At 42.9% G+C, this 17224-nt stretch overlaps 2 protein-coding genes across 3 annotated transcripts in view; one reads left to right on the plus strand and one right to left on the minus strand.

The window, feature by feature from the left end:
• LRRTM4 (leucine rich repeat transmembrane neuronal 4) overlaps positions 1-8929 on the plus strand; it is a 447797-nt gene extending 438868 nt beyond the window's left edge. The window contains exon 3 of one of the 2 annotated variants that reach the window (XM_050940020.1): positions 8565-8929. In XM_050940020.1, coding sequence (XP_050795977.1) covers positions 8565-8789 — 225 coding nt within the window. In that variant the 3' untranslated portion in view covers positions 8790-8929. The remainder of the gene's footprint in view (positions 1-8564) is intronic. The other variant, XM_050940022.1, reaches the window with a different exon arrangement.
• On the minus strand, positions 632-2813 carry LOC127044954 (uncharacterized). Its single transcript, XM_050940287.1, has 2 exons — positions 2574-2813; positions 632-1228 (listed from the first exon to the last, which is right to left on the minus strand). Exons 1-2 carry the CDS (start codon positions 2764-2766, stop codon positions 666-668), a joined length of 756 nt encoding a protein of 251 aa, XP_050796244.1. The 5' UTR covers positions 2767-2813; the 3' UTR covers positions 632-665.
• Positions 8930-17224: the final 8295 nt, after the last annotated feature.

A 17224-nucleotide genomic window follows, 5' to 3' on the forward strand; every position in this document is an offset into this window, starting at 1 on the left:
TGCACACATATTTCAGAACAGTGCCCTGTTCAGGAGGCTGAGGGCCGGGACTTTTTTCCCAGACCGCAAGATCACAGTAGGGGACGTGGAAATGCCCACTGTGATCCTTGGAGACCCCGCTTACCCCTTAATGCCATGGCTCATGAAACCATATACAGGGAAGCTTGACAGGAGCAAGGACCGGTTCAACTACAGGCTGAGCCGGTGCAGAATGACTGTGGAATGTGCTTTTGGCCATTTGAAAGCTCGCTGGCGCTGTATTTATGGGAAGCTAGATTTGATGGAAAGCAGCATCACCGCAGTTATATCCGCGTGCTGCACTCTCCATAATATTTGTGAAGGGAAGGGTGAAAGATTCATTGAGGAATGGACCTCCGAGGTTCGACGCCTGGAGGATGAGTTTGCTCAGCCAGAGAGCAGGGCTAATAGGGAGGCCCAGGAAAGGGCTTCAAGGATTAGGGATGCTTTAAGGGAGCAATTTGATGCTGAAAGCCAACAGTAATGTTTGATGCATTTGATGTGCTTTGCTTTACCTTGCTGTGTAATATTTCCCACTTCCAGCAACAATAAAGCGGAGTGAAAGAAATAGAAAGAAAAAACTTTATTCAACAAACAGTACATAACAGGCAAGGGGGTTGGGGTGGTGGACTGTACATTTACAGGTTTTAATATGTCCTATTTTGATCAATATTCCCTGTCTGCTGCACTTCAGCATTACTATGCTGCAGAACAGTGGGGGTGGAGTGAACAGAGTAAGAATTATAGTTATCAGGGCTGGTAGGTGATCTTATAGGTGTTGGGGGCAGCTGGGGATAATATGGAACTGGCTGCTGGAGAAAGCTGTTTTGTGGAAAGACTGGGGAACAAGGAAGAGGTCTTTGGGAGGGCTGTTTGTTACTACGGTACATATTTGTCTGCATGGCTACAAGAGACTCGAAAGACTCAGTTTGGCGAGACAGGAGGCTTATCATCTGCTTTGTGGTTTTTTTGGCAGACAATTCCTTTCTCCTGCTTTCTGTTTGCCTCCATTCATGTACACTCTTTCTCCAGTCCTGTACACTGCTTCTCCATTCATACGTCTTCTCTCTCCATTCCTCTGTATTCCTACTTTCTCTGTTGTAGTGGCTCATAACAGACTTGATCAATTCCTCTTTTGATTTCCTAGGATTCCGTCTCAAGTTCTGCAACCTACGTGAGGCTGGTGATACGGCTGCAGTAGTCAAGGTCCCTAGAAAACAGAGATAGAACCATGTAATACACAGAGGCATCATTGTTTATTATCACAGTTTGAAGGACTTTTGAGACTTTTGGTAGCATCCTTCTCACATACCTCACATAACACAGAGAGGGCAGGCAAGCTAAGTCATGGCGAGAAATGGGGTGAGTGGTTTTGCCCCGATTTCCCCTTGGGAGTGGGAATTGACCACTGGGTCACTGGGGTTTATCAGCAATGGGTACAGGGGGTAGCTGGTGTCCTGAAGAAGGGACAGTAGTGAACAGGAAGGTGGTGAGCTAGCTGCTTGGGGGAGTGGTTTCTTTGGTCCGCGTTCACGCTGTCCTGACGGTGAGGGGCGGGGGTGGAAACGCGGTGCTGGATGCCTGCTTGGATGGGGATCGGGGAACACCAGAGCACACCGCGTGGCTGCCTACGTGCTGGGAGGGGGGGTGGGAAACACGGGAGCACACCGCGGGGCTGGGTGCCTGCTTGGAGGGGGGTGGGGAACACCAGAGCACAACGCGGGGCTGGGTGCCTGCTTGGAGGGGGGTCAGGGAACAGCAGAGCACAACGCGGGGAAGGATACCTGCTTGGAGGGGGGGGGTCGGGGAACACCGGAGCACACCGCGGGGCTGGGTGCCTGCTTGGATGGGGGTGGGGAACACCAGAGCACAACGCGGGGAAGGATACCTGCTTGGAGGGGGGGGCCGGGGAACACCGGAGCACACCGCGTGGCTGTCTACGTGCTGGGAGGGGGGGTGGGAAACACGGGAGCACACCGCGGGGCTGTCTACGTGCTGGGAGGGGGGGGTGGGAAACACGGGAGCACACCGCGGGGCTGCCTACATGCTGGGAGGGGGGGTGGGAAACACGGGAGCACACCGCGGGGCTGCCTACATGCTGGGAGGCAGGTGGGGGGAAAAACAGAGCGCCATGGGCTGGGGAACCGCGAATCTGGCGCCCTGCACTCAATTACCCCTAAACTCTCAACAGGGTTTCCTACTGCCAGACATATCACTGCTGCGTGTTACCTGGGAAGAGAGGGAGGGTCTTCTACAGGAATGTGGATACCGCCCTGGCCCCTATGCAGCTTGCCTGTGTGCAGCCATGGTCCCCCCACCCCTCGCTGCACAGTGGATCGGACGAGTTAGCCTGACCGGGACAGAGACCACGGTGGCTCTCCCGATCAATTTGAGAAAGCAAATTGCAAACGCTCTTGCAGAAACATTTCAAGAGATTACCGAGGCAGATTACAGAGACGTGATAGATCAAATCAATGGGCTATTCCACGTTTAGGCATGCATGCAGGCAGCCATAACCAAAATCCTCCTCTCCCAAAACATAGAAATCTACTTACCCCGAGCACGATCCTCAGCTTCCTCCTCTACATCAACTTCCAGCTGCTGCGACTGGCTAGCCTCCTCCGGGCTGGAGAAGAGATCCTGGCTGCATGTGTCCTGGGACTCCGGGGTGTCTCCCTCCACGCCAGTACCCTCACTGTCTCCGTCCTCTACAACATCCCCCACTGCTCCCTGCTCTGAACTCTCCATCGTGCTCCTAGGATTCGCAGTGGGGTCACAACCAAGTATGGCATCCAGCTCCTTGTAAAAGTGGCAGGTTGTGGGGGCAGCTCCTGAGCGGCGATTTCCCTCACGGGCTTTGCAATACGCACTCCTCAGCTCTTTAATTTTTACCCTGCACTGCAAGGCGTCCCATTCATGGCCCCTTCTCATCAAGGACTGAGATATCTGCCCATACGTATCATAATTTCTCCTTCTGGAGCGCAGCTGTGTTTGCACAGCCTCCTCTCCCCAAACACTAATGAGGTCCTGCAGCTCTGCATTGGTTCATGCTGGGGCTCGTTTGGTGTGTGGAGGCATGGTCGCTGAGTGATTGATTGATTAATTGCACTCCACACCTGGCTGAGCAAACAGGAAGGGGATTTTTAAATTTCCCGGGGCATTTAAAGGAGGGGTCAGGCGAACACAGGGCAGTGGAGTTTGCTTGATTACCAGAGAGGCTTCTTCAGGTATGCTGGGATACCTGCTTATGCCACGGAGGTCAACAAAAACGCTGGTGAGTGTCTACACCTGATGACCAGCGCTGGATCACCAGCGCTGGATCCTCTACACCCGAGGCTCGACCGGGTGTACGGCCAGCGCTGCAAACAGGGAGTTGCAGCGCTGGTAATGCCCTGCAGGTGTGTACACCTCCTAAGTTGCAGCGCTGTAACCCCCTCACCAGCGCTGCAACTTTGTAGTGTAGACAAACCCAGAGTCAAAGCTTACTTCAAAGAACAGATAGCACCTCATTCATTTACTTAATCAACTATTTGCAACACTTCATAGACTGTATATGTCCTTGTATAAAAACATTTAAATGAAGTTAGATTATCCCTCCTCAGTACAAAGAATTACTGAAAAAAAAAAAGTTGTCACCTATAAATCTCAGTGACATCGGAGTATGTTTCATTTTAGGTATATATAAGCTATTAAACCTAAATAAATATTATTAGACAATACAACTTTTAGAAAAGGAAATATTTCATTTAGAAATGATTGCTAACAGATATGTACTGGTGCATGGTCTTGTGGTAAATATCTTGTTATCCTTCATGCTATGTCTCTGCCTTACTCATTCTCCTGGACTGTAATAATGAACGAGTACACTTAGCCAAAGACTGAACGGGATATTATGATTGATCATAAAAGAAAGAAGAGCTTTCTGTATCTGTTGTATGCCTTCCTAAGCAACTGTTTGTCTTCATTACAATTTACTATGTTCCAAAGCCAAATTCAGAATTTTTTCTAGCCTAAATTGCCGCTATTACTGGTGGCAGAGTGGTACAACAAATAGAGCATAGGCCTAGCAGCTAGTATATAAGAATTTTGTTCTTGCCTTTATCATGGATTTACTCTCAAGTATCAGCTCTGTGCCTCAGTTTACTCACCTGCACAATGAGACTAACATCATATTTGTCTTCTTTTGCAAAGGGTGCTGAAATCCTCAGATGCAAAGGGTTGTAGAAATGTTAGGTACTATTTTGTTTTTTACAGTATTTATGGTAATCTGTTTTTGTGCTTTGAATGTTTAAATTGTAGTTTATTATTTGTGTTGCAGGAGCAATTGAGAGGCCTGTAACCAAGGTGCTGAGTCAGAAGCTGACTCAGCACTGTCACTCAAATCCCCAGCAATATAGGTTAATTGGGGCCTAATTAGAGAATCAATTAACAAGTGGAGCTACAGCTGAAGTGCTAATTAGAGGGGGAGGCAACCCCAGGAGCTGGGAACAGATGAATGAAGAGGAAGGAAGTCCTGGAAAGTGGGAAGCAGAGGGCCGTAAGACAGGCAGTAATGACTGCTGGTACTGCTCCCTTCCTTGAGAAGCAAGTGGGGGATATGGCCAGGACTTGTAAATATGTAAACAGCACTACAGGACTCTGGCCAGCTGGAACAATATAATAAAGCACCGTGGTAGAAGGAGACATAGAGTGTATGTGGTCTGTACTTAAGGTGAGAAAGGCCCCAGCTGAGAGAGGTGTTCCATAGAACTAGGCACTGTACAGACATCTCGGCCCCCAAAAGTTTACAGACTAAGAGAGGAGGTAGGAAGCAGCATTTTCCCCATTTTACAGTGGGGGAACTGTTGTGTAAGGTAACTTAAGTGACTTGTGGAAGACTATGGCAGATGCCAGGATCTGAACCTAATTCTCCTGTGTCCCAGTCCGCTGCCTTAACCATAAATCCTTCCTTACTCTTAAATGAAGCAAGATATTCATTATTCTGGAGACTGGATTTACTGTGTTCATAAATTCCCTGTGTGGGAATTTATATCAAGTTCCCATATGGTGCTTCAATAGAAAATCTAATCGCTTCAGCTTGTTTTAGAATGACCAATTTCCTCAACCCTGTACAGCATTACTCACAATAGGGTCTGATCCTGCCAACTTTTCCTTGTACATGAATAGTCCTACAACTAGTCATCTCAATAGGGACTGCCTATATAACTGACAGTTTACACAATCAGGCCCATACTCTGAAAAGTACATATGGGCCTTGTTCTCATTTGCACTAAGGTCTCTTCATGCCACTTGGTCATTGTAAAGAAACCTTGGAATGGGAATAAATGTAAGCTAATGCAGCAGTGTAAAGGGATCCTAGTGTAAATGAAAATCAGCCTCTGATGTCTTCGTGGAAATACAACACAGAAATCATATCTTTCATGAAATGAAGGGCCATCCCCGTTTGTGGCAGACCATCCTCTGAAGGCTTGAAGTTTGACTTTCATTTGGAAAAGCACTCAAATGTTCAGCTGCTCCTCCAAACTTTTAATATGGACTGCAAAACTCCCAAAAGTGAACTTTCCTGGGAGACTTTTGGCACTTCTATATTCAGTCTTGGCAGGAGATACCTTAAGAATAGCTTTTCTTGCAGTATTCTGACACATCTGCTTCCAGGGCTAGTTCCACTGGTTGGTGTTTTGGATCCCGTCTAATAAAAGCAGATACGTTAACAGTCCTGCTACAAAGGGGTGGGTTTGCAGTCAAACATGGCATGGCAAGATAGTGCCACAGGTAAGGGAAAAGACTAACCATTGCAAGAGATCATTGCTCTCTCCTTCAAGAAATAATTCTTTATGTTGGAGATATTTGAACCAATGAAACACAGCACATCTACACTGTTGTACCACTGCAGCTAAGTCAGTGTAGCTACAAAATTGCAAAAATCCTCATTCTAGACAAATTCTCAGTGGGATCTCAGGAATGAGGAGAGAAAACACCTTGAATTGATCAAGGGATGGTTTGGAAAAGTACTGAGAAATGGTTGGTAAGGAAAATACATTTAAATGCCTTTTAGAGATATTGTTGTGATTCTGATTTTTTAACTCCTGTTTGGAGAGGAGGGAATAAACAATGATGTACACAGGGGGACCCAGGTGGTTAATGTACTGTATATTATTACTGTAAAGCACAGGACCTCAATCACAAAGATCTACAGAAAACAAACAGTCTTTGGCTTTTACTATATCATAAAGACCTGCCTTAAAAGCTACGGACAAATTCAAACACTGTTGTAAAATGGTGCAAATTCCAGTTCAAATGAGAATTGTATCTGCTGACCCCAGGGAAGAATTTGGTATATAAGTGATCTTAGCTGTGACTTCAAAGTCTTCTGAGTGGTTTGACTTTTGCATTGGTGCATTTAAGATGAAAAAGTTCTTAGTTGAACTGCAACAGCTGGGAGTGTCTCGGAGTCCCTCCAGCATTCTGTAGAGAAAAAGGACAAAACTACTACCTATTAGATTTGAATGCAGGAGAAACTCATTGTGATGGGATCCCCAGGGTACAACCTGGAATTGGGGTACCACTGTGCACACCTAACTCTCCAGCCTGGGCTGTCTGTCACAATGCTTTGCTAGGGACAAGCAGCTATGACCACAATGCTTTGCTAGTGACCAGGCCCTGTTATCACTCAGCACAATAGCATGTGGAGCCCCACACCCAGCTAGATTGCATGTATGCTCCCAGAGCCACCCATGAATCACCCAGAGAAAGGCACCAGCCAGTTCCCCCCAGCTCCGCAGTCTTGCACCCCAGAGCTGTACTATCTTGCCCTGGTCAGAAGCCTGACCACTGTGCATTTATTACCCAGTCCTCCCCTCTCTCAGTGTGGAGAGGACATGCACCAGCCTTTTTAAACTGAGATTTCTCAAGCAATTCAAGCAAAATACACTGTTTTCGGTAAAGTATAAAACAAATGTATTAACTAGAGAAAGATAGATTTTAAGTGATTATAAGTGGTAGGTATATAAGGTCAGAGATAGTTACCAAAGAAAATAAAAGATAAGTGCACAATATAAATCTTAAACTTTATTACACTAGGCAGTATTTAGATCAAGCAATTTTCTCCCCCACTGGATGTTACAATTCTCAATACACAGGCCTGGACCAGACTGCTAAGTTGAACTTTTCATCTTCTCAGTGTTCTTGTTGCTTCCAGCATAGGTGGGGGAGGAGAAAGGGCAAGACATGCTGCCACCGTTCCCCATTTTATATCCTTAGTCCATGTGCCTAGAAGACAGTTGCCCAGACATGTCCTGGTGAGCTTTCTTGAGTCACTGGATTGAGCAATTCCCCTGGTGTGTTATCTTGTGCAACTGAGTCATAGAAGTGAGCAGTTCCCATTGTGTAGTGCTTGGGCAGCCCTCACTGAATTGTAAATCCCTTGGTTACAACTGTCCTGCTGATTAATGGTAATTGAACACCCACTCGAGTGGGAGTCCTTTGTATGTCCCTAGCAAATTTTCAGCATATTTCAGTAATAGCCATACAGAAAAATCTCATAACATCATACACACTAATGATATTCATATTTTGACAGAACATGCAGTTTCAGCAGATCATGACCTTTCATGTGGTGTCTTACATGGCCTATTTGTATGAAATATCACAATCATATATGAATGATGAATGGGGGGTACAGGGTGCTATTTTGAGGTACAATGTGTCACATTCATTCTACAATAAAAGTTGCAATTAACATTAATATCTCTGAGATGCACTGCTTTTTCATATCTGTCTGGACAAAGTATACCATGAATGAAAACTCATGACGAACTCTATGCTCTTCATTTAAAGTTTGGAAGGGAATATAAAGAAGTATTTGTTACAAGATAGAATTACAGATAGTGTATTTCCAGCTGTGATGAGTTTAGTTTTTCTACCCCTACTGGAATAAACTGCAACTTGTATTTCCCGTAGATTCTCACCAACCCCCATGGAGCAGGCTTTTTTTCAATTTGATCAGCTTATCTCCTGCAGATTATTAAATTACTTGCAAAGTTAGATCGGAAAAGATTTGTATCTAATGTTTTGCTATTAATTATATTTAGTTTTTAGGATTAACATTTAAAAGTATGGGGTATTTTTAAAAATCTTTGGTTTTTTAGGCCAGCATATAGTAAGATGCTTACAAAGGAATTCAAAAAAAGGGAGAGATGGGATCTAGGATAGGCCTTGGAATCTAGAGATCTAGGATAAGATAAGTCTATGCAGCACTTGAGCTCCCTGCACAGTTTTGCTTTCCATCCACAAATAGTCTTATTTATTCTAGTGAGAATTAAGCATAAGTGATTCCCACTAACTGTAAGGGCTGCAGAATTAGACCTATGTGAAAGGGACTCAGAGAGACTCTGAAAAGTGTTTAAATGTTTTTATTTTTTAACATATTGTGATACTTCCAAGAGGTTGACCTATCCAAGGGCCCATTGTGCTTGGTGCTGTACAAACACCTAGTTAAGCATACCATTCACATGTTTCTCTTTTTGTCTCTGTTTTTTCTGATGCAGGTCCTTCACCCAATGAAGACCTTGCCCTATTACAGCTATGACCAACCCGTGATTGGATACTGCCAGGCCCACAAGCCTCTCCATGTAAATAAGGCGTATGACACCATCTCCCGGGCGGAGCAGGTTGAGACCACCAACCTGGAACTCAATCGAGACCACAGCTTCATAGCAACAATTGCGCGCTCAGCCGCTCCAGCCATTTACATTGAAAGAATACCAAACTAATCATGGAGACCGCTTCTTTGGGAATGGGTGGGAGTAGGGAATTCTTTAGAGGAACTTTCATCTCAGAAGAGAACAGGACAAGAAAAACAAAAATCTACCATGCCAGTTGCAAATGTTCCAACAAACACAAAAGGAAAAGAGATCAAGAAAAGTGTGGAAATTCTGTCTTGCAATTCAGTGCTGAGAACTTGAAGATTTTCTTTTGCTTTAAAACTTTCAAACAAACTCCTTGGTGTAAATATTAAAGAGAGATTGTCAAGTTCTTATTAAAAATAGATTCACTCTAGCTACATAAAGGGATGGATTAAGAGTTCTGTTTGTATATTTGATTTTTCTACGTTGCACGGTTCTTGAGGAGGAGAACCACAGGTTAAAAACGAGGTGGGAGGTTCCAAGGTGGGTCAGTCATAGCTTCTTTATTAAGTGTTTATTACTCTTAAAGCTTTGTTTAAATTGATTTTTCTTTTCTTTTAAATCAAACAACAAAATGATGGCTATTTTATTTTACTTTTAGGGGGAGGGGTCAAGTGCTAATATTTTGAACTCCAAACATGGGCATTACAGCTTGTGTTGAACCAAAAGGACATTGGCAATTGATGCAGCAGAACAAAGAAAGAAAGAAAGAAAGAAACAAAAACCTTGGGTGCATGTATATTTTAAGACACATGGTGTGCACTATGGAGGGTACTTTGGATTTTTTACTATCTTCATCGTGCTTCATTGTCGACACTATAATTACCATTTTGGCTCTAAAAATGGGGAAACATGATGGAATGTCAGTTCACACATTTACAATCCAGAGATGGCATAGGCAAAAAATAATGGACTTTTGGGTACCCAAATGGATGCTATGTGCCCAAAATGGATTGGAAGGAAATGCATAAAGCAGGAATATTTCAATGAAACTCAATGGCTGACACAATTTCTAAAACACAGGAGAATGTGTAGCATTGGTTTGTTTTTTTTTAATTAATTATTATGATGAGTTAGCTTTTGTGTAGATTTTATCAATAAAAGGACAAAAAAAGTGGTGGAAAAAAATAAACATATTATTTTGTGGTTGGGACACCACAGCCAAACTAATGTTTGAATGGTTTTTCCAGATGTGTTATGTGGTAACTCGACTGATTTTAAGGGAAGAATCACCAAAGCCTCCTATCACCTTTTGGAAAAGAGCTACAAGAATGGTTTGAGGTGTGAAAACCTGAGGCTAAAGAAACTCAGTCTATTTAGTTTATCTAAGACAAAGGTAAAAGGTGATTTTTATCACAGTCTAGAAACGTCTACGTGGGGAGAAGGCATCTGATAGTCAAGGTCTCTTTAATCCTATCAGGCAAGATCCAATAGCTGCAAGGAGAAGCTGAACAAATTCATGCTAGAAATAAGATGCACATTTTTAACAGTAAGAGTGATTAACCCTGGGAACAACTTACCTAAAGCTGGGGTGGATTCTCCATCACTATACGTCTTGATATGAAGATTGAGTGTCTTTCTAAAAGGACATGTGCTAGTCCAGACTTAAATTATGGGTTTGATGCAGGAGGCACTTGCTGAAATGTCGTGGCCCATGTCAAGCCAGACTAGAGGACCCTAATGGTCCCTTCTGGCCTTACAGCCAACTCATTGTTCTGGAGTGGAATGAGGAGTCTGTGCTATCATTATTAATTGTTGTTTATGCTTTCAATGTGCTAGGCGGCTTCCAGACATTCAAGAAAGGATGACTCCCTGCTCTGAAGAGCTTGCAATCTTGGGACAGACAGACAGAGGTTAGTGGAAAGTGAACAGTGAATAGGGAAATGTACAAGTGAGCTCATTTCACTGTAAGCAGCATGCCAGAAGTGGGTGTCTAAGAGGGACATAAAGGAGGACAGAATAAGGGACTTGAAGAGGTTGCAGCATGCATAGGGGACAGCATGGTAAAAGATATATTGCTCATCCTGATAACCTGCAGGCTACAATAATCAGAGTGAAATTCAGTCCCATGTAGAGGGACAGCACTAGGGTGGTGCACCATTGAAGTCTTTAAAATCAGGTTTAAAGCCCTGGTCCAAAGTCTGCTGAAGTCATTGGAAAGACTGGGAATGAATGACAGGGGATGGATCACTTGATGTTTACCTGTTCTCTTCATTCCCTCTGGGACACCTGGCACTGGCCACTACTGGAAGACACGATAATAGGCTAGATGGACCTTTGGTCTGACTCAGTATGGGCATTCTTATGTTCTCCTATTGACTTCAGTGGACTTCAGATCTGGCCCTAAGTGGGATTCAAGTAGCAAATTGGCTGCATATTGGCTTTTTTGCACAGGAGTAAATTTCGGTGAGCTGCAAGACAGAACTCCCATAGACTTCAGTAGGAATAAAATCAGACCCATTACTGACAAATGGATCGTAAGAAATCCATGGCTGCTAACTGTGACTTTCTGGTTGACACTGTTCTTATTACTGTGGTACTTGGAACTTTGTGGCAACAGTTGAAATAGAGCTCTCTTCCCTCCACTCCTAAAACTAAAGGAAAATCTCTCCGGGCCTATGCCACACAGTTGTGTAATTCTGCTTCAGTCCAGTACAGAGCAGTGGTGTATCTGCCAACCTGCTCCTAGCAATATCACAGACACGATAACTTGTGTTTTTCTTTATTCAATAAGTAATGAATCCAGTATTGCCAACTCCCAGCATATGTGATGTTTTCTTCAAGCCCCAGCTCCAGGAGCCATGTGTATACCAGAGAATCGCTGCTTACTTTTTTTTTTTTTTAATTAAAGTTTCTACCCTTCATGGTCACAAAGAAAAGCTTGAACACGTGACTCAGGTGAATACAAACAGGTTCCAAAAAGAGAAAGTAAATAAAAATAACGCCAAAGTACTATTAGCGTGGTTTATTTTGTTTTGTTTGTTAAATCTTTTAATTTTAAACCAATCAAATAATTTGGAGGTGAGGGAGGGGGACTCATAATTTTTAAATGCCTGAGTTGGCAATACTGCGGCATCTTGTGAATTTTGCCATATTTCATACTCTAGCCACATGGAAAGCTGCTCACAACTGATGTGAATTCCTGCTTCTCCAGGACGAGCAGCTAACATTTGCCTATGCAGCCTGCAGTCGCCATGCAAGCAGATACTGACTGAATGTTTTGTTGCCTAGAACATTTTACTTTTGCCTCATCTACATGTGTGCTGGAGTCCTGCTGACTTGCTTTGTACTTTCTTTCTTCCTGGGCATATCTTGAAGATTAATTGGTTAATATTTGTAGAGAATCTTGTGGACGTATAGTTCTATTAAATTTTAAATGCTGAGTGTAACAGAGCTAATATAAGTGTTGCCAACTCTTTTGCTCTAATCATTAATTTCATGATCTTTTATATTTTCCTTAATGCCTCATCTCCTGGAGTCATGTGAATACAGTATAATGACAGCTTTCATCCTAAAAATATATGTTTCTAGCATTCATGGTTGCAGGGAAGAGCTTGAAAATGCGATCTAAGTACATTCTCAAGACTCAAAAACCCAATAAAAAGAACTCTAATTTTTAAATTAAACCTTGTGATTTTTTTTCAGTCACTTTCGTGATTTTTTGTTTTTTGTTTTTTGCATCTGACGTGAGTTTGGGGTGCTTGTGCTTGGCAATACAGCAGACTCTTCCTGGGTGAAATCCTGTTATTACTCAGTCAAAACTGTAATGCTGCCTTCAGTGACTCAAGAGCGTGAGTACCAACCTCAGGCTAGATTGTTAAGAACTAGAACACAATCCCCAAATTGGTTGAGAGTTCTATACTTAGATTTTACCAACCTATTATCAAATGTAAATTCCCTTGGGCACTATAACAGCCTGAATACAGAGTCACAGACAGTCCCTTGGGTACTCTGATCTATCTCAACACCTTAGTGTTCATACCTTTGTTATAGATGGCCCCTTACACCAAGAATCACATCAGTATTCAGGTTACTTCCAAAGGACCAGTCACTTGCATCTTAGAATTTACACCAAAGACAGGACTTGTAGCCAATCCTAGAATAAACTACACAAAAGTTTCTAAAGTAGGAACAGGAAATGAGTTATTTAAAAGGTTAAAGCTGGTAAACATATATGCACAAATGAGTTACAATCTCAAGTTTCAGAAAATAATAAAAGCTTCTATAATAACCGAGATCTATATCAGAGGGGTAGCCATGTTAGTCTGGATCTGTAAAAAGCGACAAAGAGTCCTGTGGCACCTTACAGACTAACAGATGTACTGGAACGTAAGCTTTCGTGGATGAATACCCACTTGGTCAGACGCAAAAAAAAAGCTTATGCACCCATGAAAGCTTATGCTCCAATACGTCTGTTAGTTTATAAGGTGCCACAGGACTCTGTCGCTTTTACAAGATGTATATGTCCTTTAGGGCTAACCCAGGCTAAGCACTGGGGATCTCTTGTGTATGTCTAGTAAACCTTGTCCCCTAGAGTCCCAGCAGTACAGAGATATGTTCCTTCTTGTTGGGGAGGTTTATCCCCCTCTTCCTTTGTGCTTTGAGCTGCAATCCAGCTGATAAGAGGAATCCATTTGCATGATTTGTCTTCACGGGGGGAGAGGGGCAAAATAACCACTTTAGTCCTCTTTAACATCTCATAGTAATGCATCTGGTGTCAATGGAACTTTTCTGTTGGGCAGGATGTGACACCTTCTGTTGCAGTTCAGCATTTCACACTAGTGAATGTCTGTCTTCTATCTGGTAGTTTACACCGTGACAGAGCTCACAACACAACTACTTAAATATTACCTTGCAGTAAGGGATACAGATATTATAAGTGAGATTAACAAGCATTCGATTAAGTCTAAAAACATTCTGATAATTGTAATCCTTTTTTAGCAGTGCTGGCACACAAGTGAGGCAGACTGATTCTAGCTATATATTTGTAAGTGTTCAGTTGAGAAATGGAAATCTTGGCATGAGCTGGCACCTGGTCTGCTTGGCAACACTGCTGACTAATCCTGGGCAAAATCCTGGTCTCCTCCTTACTCAATCAAAACAACCATTTGATTCAGCAGCTCAAATCTTCAAGTCCATAATTAATTCCCCCAAAGGCAAAACTTTCATTTAAGTAAGTAGGAGCTTTGCCTGAATGAAAATGAAGGAAGGTCCTTATATCTAAATTAGGGATTTCTCTATCACCAGAGTTTCCAAAGGCTGGATGACCTCATGATTGTGTTGTGTTTTAAAGGTGCAGAGTAAGGAGTGGTGTGGAGTTATACAGCCCCAGAAGGGTTTGTAAATGGGCAGAATGCCTGTTCTCACGCCCATTTATAGGGTTCAGCCCTATCTCCACTCCATGCCCACCACAGCCAGCCTCCTCTGTTGGTAGGGACATTGAACAGATGAAACCAAGGTCCCATCTCTCCCTGAACTTCCTTTGAGGCAGAAGGAAGCGGACTCCTGTGACACACAGGCCCACTGGTGTCTGTCAGCAACTCTTGTCAGGCCTGACATACTCATTGCGCCTAACATGCTGTTGTCATCACCTGTATCTAAAAGGTGTCATGTAAGGTATCATCTACAAACTAGTAACACGCTGGTCCCAAAACCTTTGAATGCTATATGTACGGGGCATGTACAAAGAGTTAGAAATATGTGCTAGACTCATGGTCTTGCAATGTGTTAAAGCAATGCATAAGCCCAGTCTGCCTCAAACAAAGGAATGTGCATTTGCTTGTCTGACCAGCCTGGTTGTCAGGCAGAGACGGTGAAGATATGTTTACATACAAGGTAAACAAATCTAACAAGACAACATGGTATCTACACGCATCAGGAGAGAGAAACTTTATCTGGGGATACACTTCATAAGAATACATTTAAAAGATTTACTTGACAATACAAACAGGGGATCTGAACATCAAATGATAAATCAACTGAATGTATACAATATTACTGTATTATAAAAGTGTATCAATAAGTCTGTGATACACTGGTGATTAGTATAATTGTAAAATTCATGCATTAATACTATACAAGAAATTATGGATACTCACTGATACTATGCTTTAAACTCTGTGACCAAACACAGCAAGCAACAAGTTTTCTCTCAGAGAGGAGGGAAGGTAGCTATCTCCCTGTCTCTAATGTAGATTAAGCATTATGGAATCAAATTCATGAAAATCCTATTTATGTACAGATCAGCAAGGGGATAGGAAGTCAACAGGAAAGGAAGAACAGCAGGAAGGCTTCCTGTCTCTTGTAACAGAGTCAGAGAGCCTTGGGAGATGTAAACAGAAACAGGAAAGCCATTTTGGGATATCCATCACTTGAGGGATTAAAGGGGCCAGATCTTTTGAAATCACAGAATGTTGGATCATTCAGCCAAGAGCCTTGAAGACTCTGAAAACCTGGGTTAAGGTGAGAAACTTGCTTAGGCAGAGATTGTAACCTGCTGAAATTAAGATTTAGTCTTAGAAGCATACTTTTACTATTGTTTGCTTGTAACCCTTTCTATCTTCATTCCTAATGCTTGGCATCCCTGAACCTGTGCCTTTTGTTTATTTAACTCATTTTACTTTTGCTATAAACCAATTCAGTGCAGTGAATGAAGAGAATGGTGTGTTAAGCCTATTTAAGCTAACAGGCTGCAGTGTGTTGTCTCTTTAAAGAAGGAACAAACTTAATGTCTGTGAATGTTCCAGGAGTGGGCTTGACACTACAGAGAGCCAGTGTGGGGAAAATTCAGGACCGGAGGGGCTTTTGGGTCACCCTGCAAAAAGTAACCGGGCTGTGGAAGTCAGGGTGTGTCATGCATGTTTGTAGACCAGCTGTTGGTGTCAGGGTTGTGAGCACAGTAGTGACGACACTCAGAGTTGCAGGGCAGGCAGTGACATAACACTGTACTGGTGTGAGCTGAACCCCAAAGCATCACACCTTGAGTGAATTGTGTCTGTAAGGAGGAATGGAGGTTCCTGGTACACAGCCCCTAATTGCTCACCTAGGTAAGACCCAAGCAGATTCAAGCCTTGTGTAAGGTGGTTAGTGATTCATCTCAAAGCAAACAGGAATTCACTGGTTTCAGTGCACTTGTTCCTAAGGACATGCTGATAGAGATTCCCCTGGGGCTGCCTCCCAAATGATACAGCACTCTTGGGGGGAAAAACAAACAAAAAAAAACAGGTTGCTTTTAGAGATCACAATTGGCTGTTGAATGCTCCCAGGAGCCAAAAAAGATTTTGCTGCTCACACCTGACCTCCAAAGCAGAGTTGATGAACCAAATCTTGTGCGCTTCAGCAAAGGACAGCAATTGACTCGATCAAATAGTAGTTTATGTAAGGGGGGAGAAGATTGACAAGTGGCTGTCTCCACAGTTGATAGCTGCCTGGCATGTAATCTTAAGTATTCAAGTCAAGTGTTAGTAGGACACTGAAATTAGACTGTCAGCTAGCATTATGGGTAAAATCTGCTAAAGGAAAAAAGGTGGGGAGGGACGAGAGAAGTGGAATCATTACAAGGGCTAGAAATAGCTTGCTCTGAGATTTAGAAATCTGAATGGATAAGATAATTTTTCCTTCAGGGGCTTGGAAAAAAATGTCCCTGAGGGAAAAATTGCTGTGCTGTGCATGTGCTTTGTGTGGGGCAGTCTATTGGAGAAGCAGAAAAGACTGTTAAAGAAAAAGGCCTCAATTTTCAACTAGTGATTTCTTTTTAGACTCATCAGTGTTAGGGTGCCCAACTTGAGATGCCTCAAAATGAAGGGGCTAATTTGTCAGCAAATGCTGACAAATTAGTTTCTTTGTTCTGAGGCATCTGAAGGGTGTCTCAAACTGGGCCCTCAAAATCACTAGTCAATTTTAAAAGTTTAGTCCAAGAAGAGGGGATTTGATCAAAGCTTAAAGTCAGATCAAAACCTGATTATCTGTCTATCAATCTATCATTTTAGGGTTTCAAACTGCTGCCTGTCACCATAATATCTGAGTGACTCCATGTGAAATCAATAGCGATAGTGAAACGCCCAGGGAAGTTCATGGAATCTCTGGACATTACAGGAAAAGAGGAAAATCTCTCCTTATTCCCCATATTAAGCTGTTCACTGCAGTACCAACATGGAAAATGCCTTCCTGGCCAGTATGGTGAGCTTGCTCAGAGCCTGAAGGATAAGATTTGATTACCCCATATCGTAACATGTATACTTACAAATGCTAATACTGGTCCCAGAACTAGCCAGCCCTTTAAACCTCCAGCCATGATATTTAGCTTGATACCAATGGACGATCTACATAGAAAAGTTGATTGCTTTGCAGTGGAGAGAAAAGAAAGAGTAAGAGTGTGTCAGCACTGCAACCACATTCTGTAGGACATCCGAGAGATAGTGGATGGCTATGTCCATCTTGTTGCACTAGTTCTTGATACCGTGGTGACTGACATTTTAAAATATATATAGGCAGGTCAGATTAATTTAGAGTGAATTGTATTG

The sequence above is a fragment of the Gopherus flavomarginatus genome, chromosome 2 (assembly GCF_025201925.1).
Source record: "Gopherus flavomarginatus isolate rGopFla2 chromosome 2, rGopFla2.mat.asm, whole genome shotgun sequence".
Lineage (NCBI taxonomy): Eukaryota > Metazoa > Chordata > Testudines > Testudinidae > Gopherus > Gopherus flavomarginatus.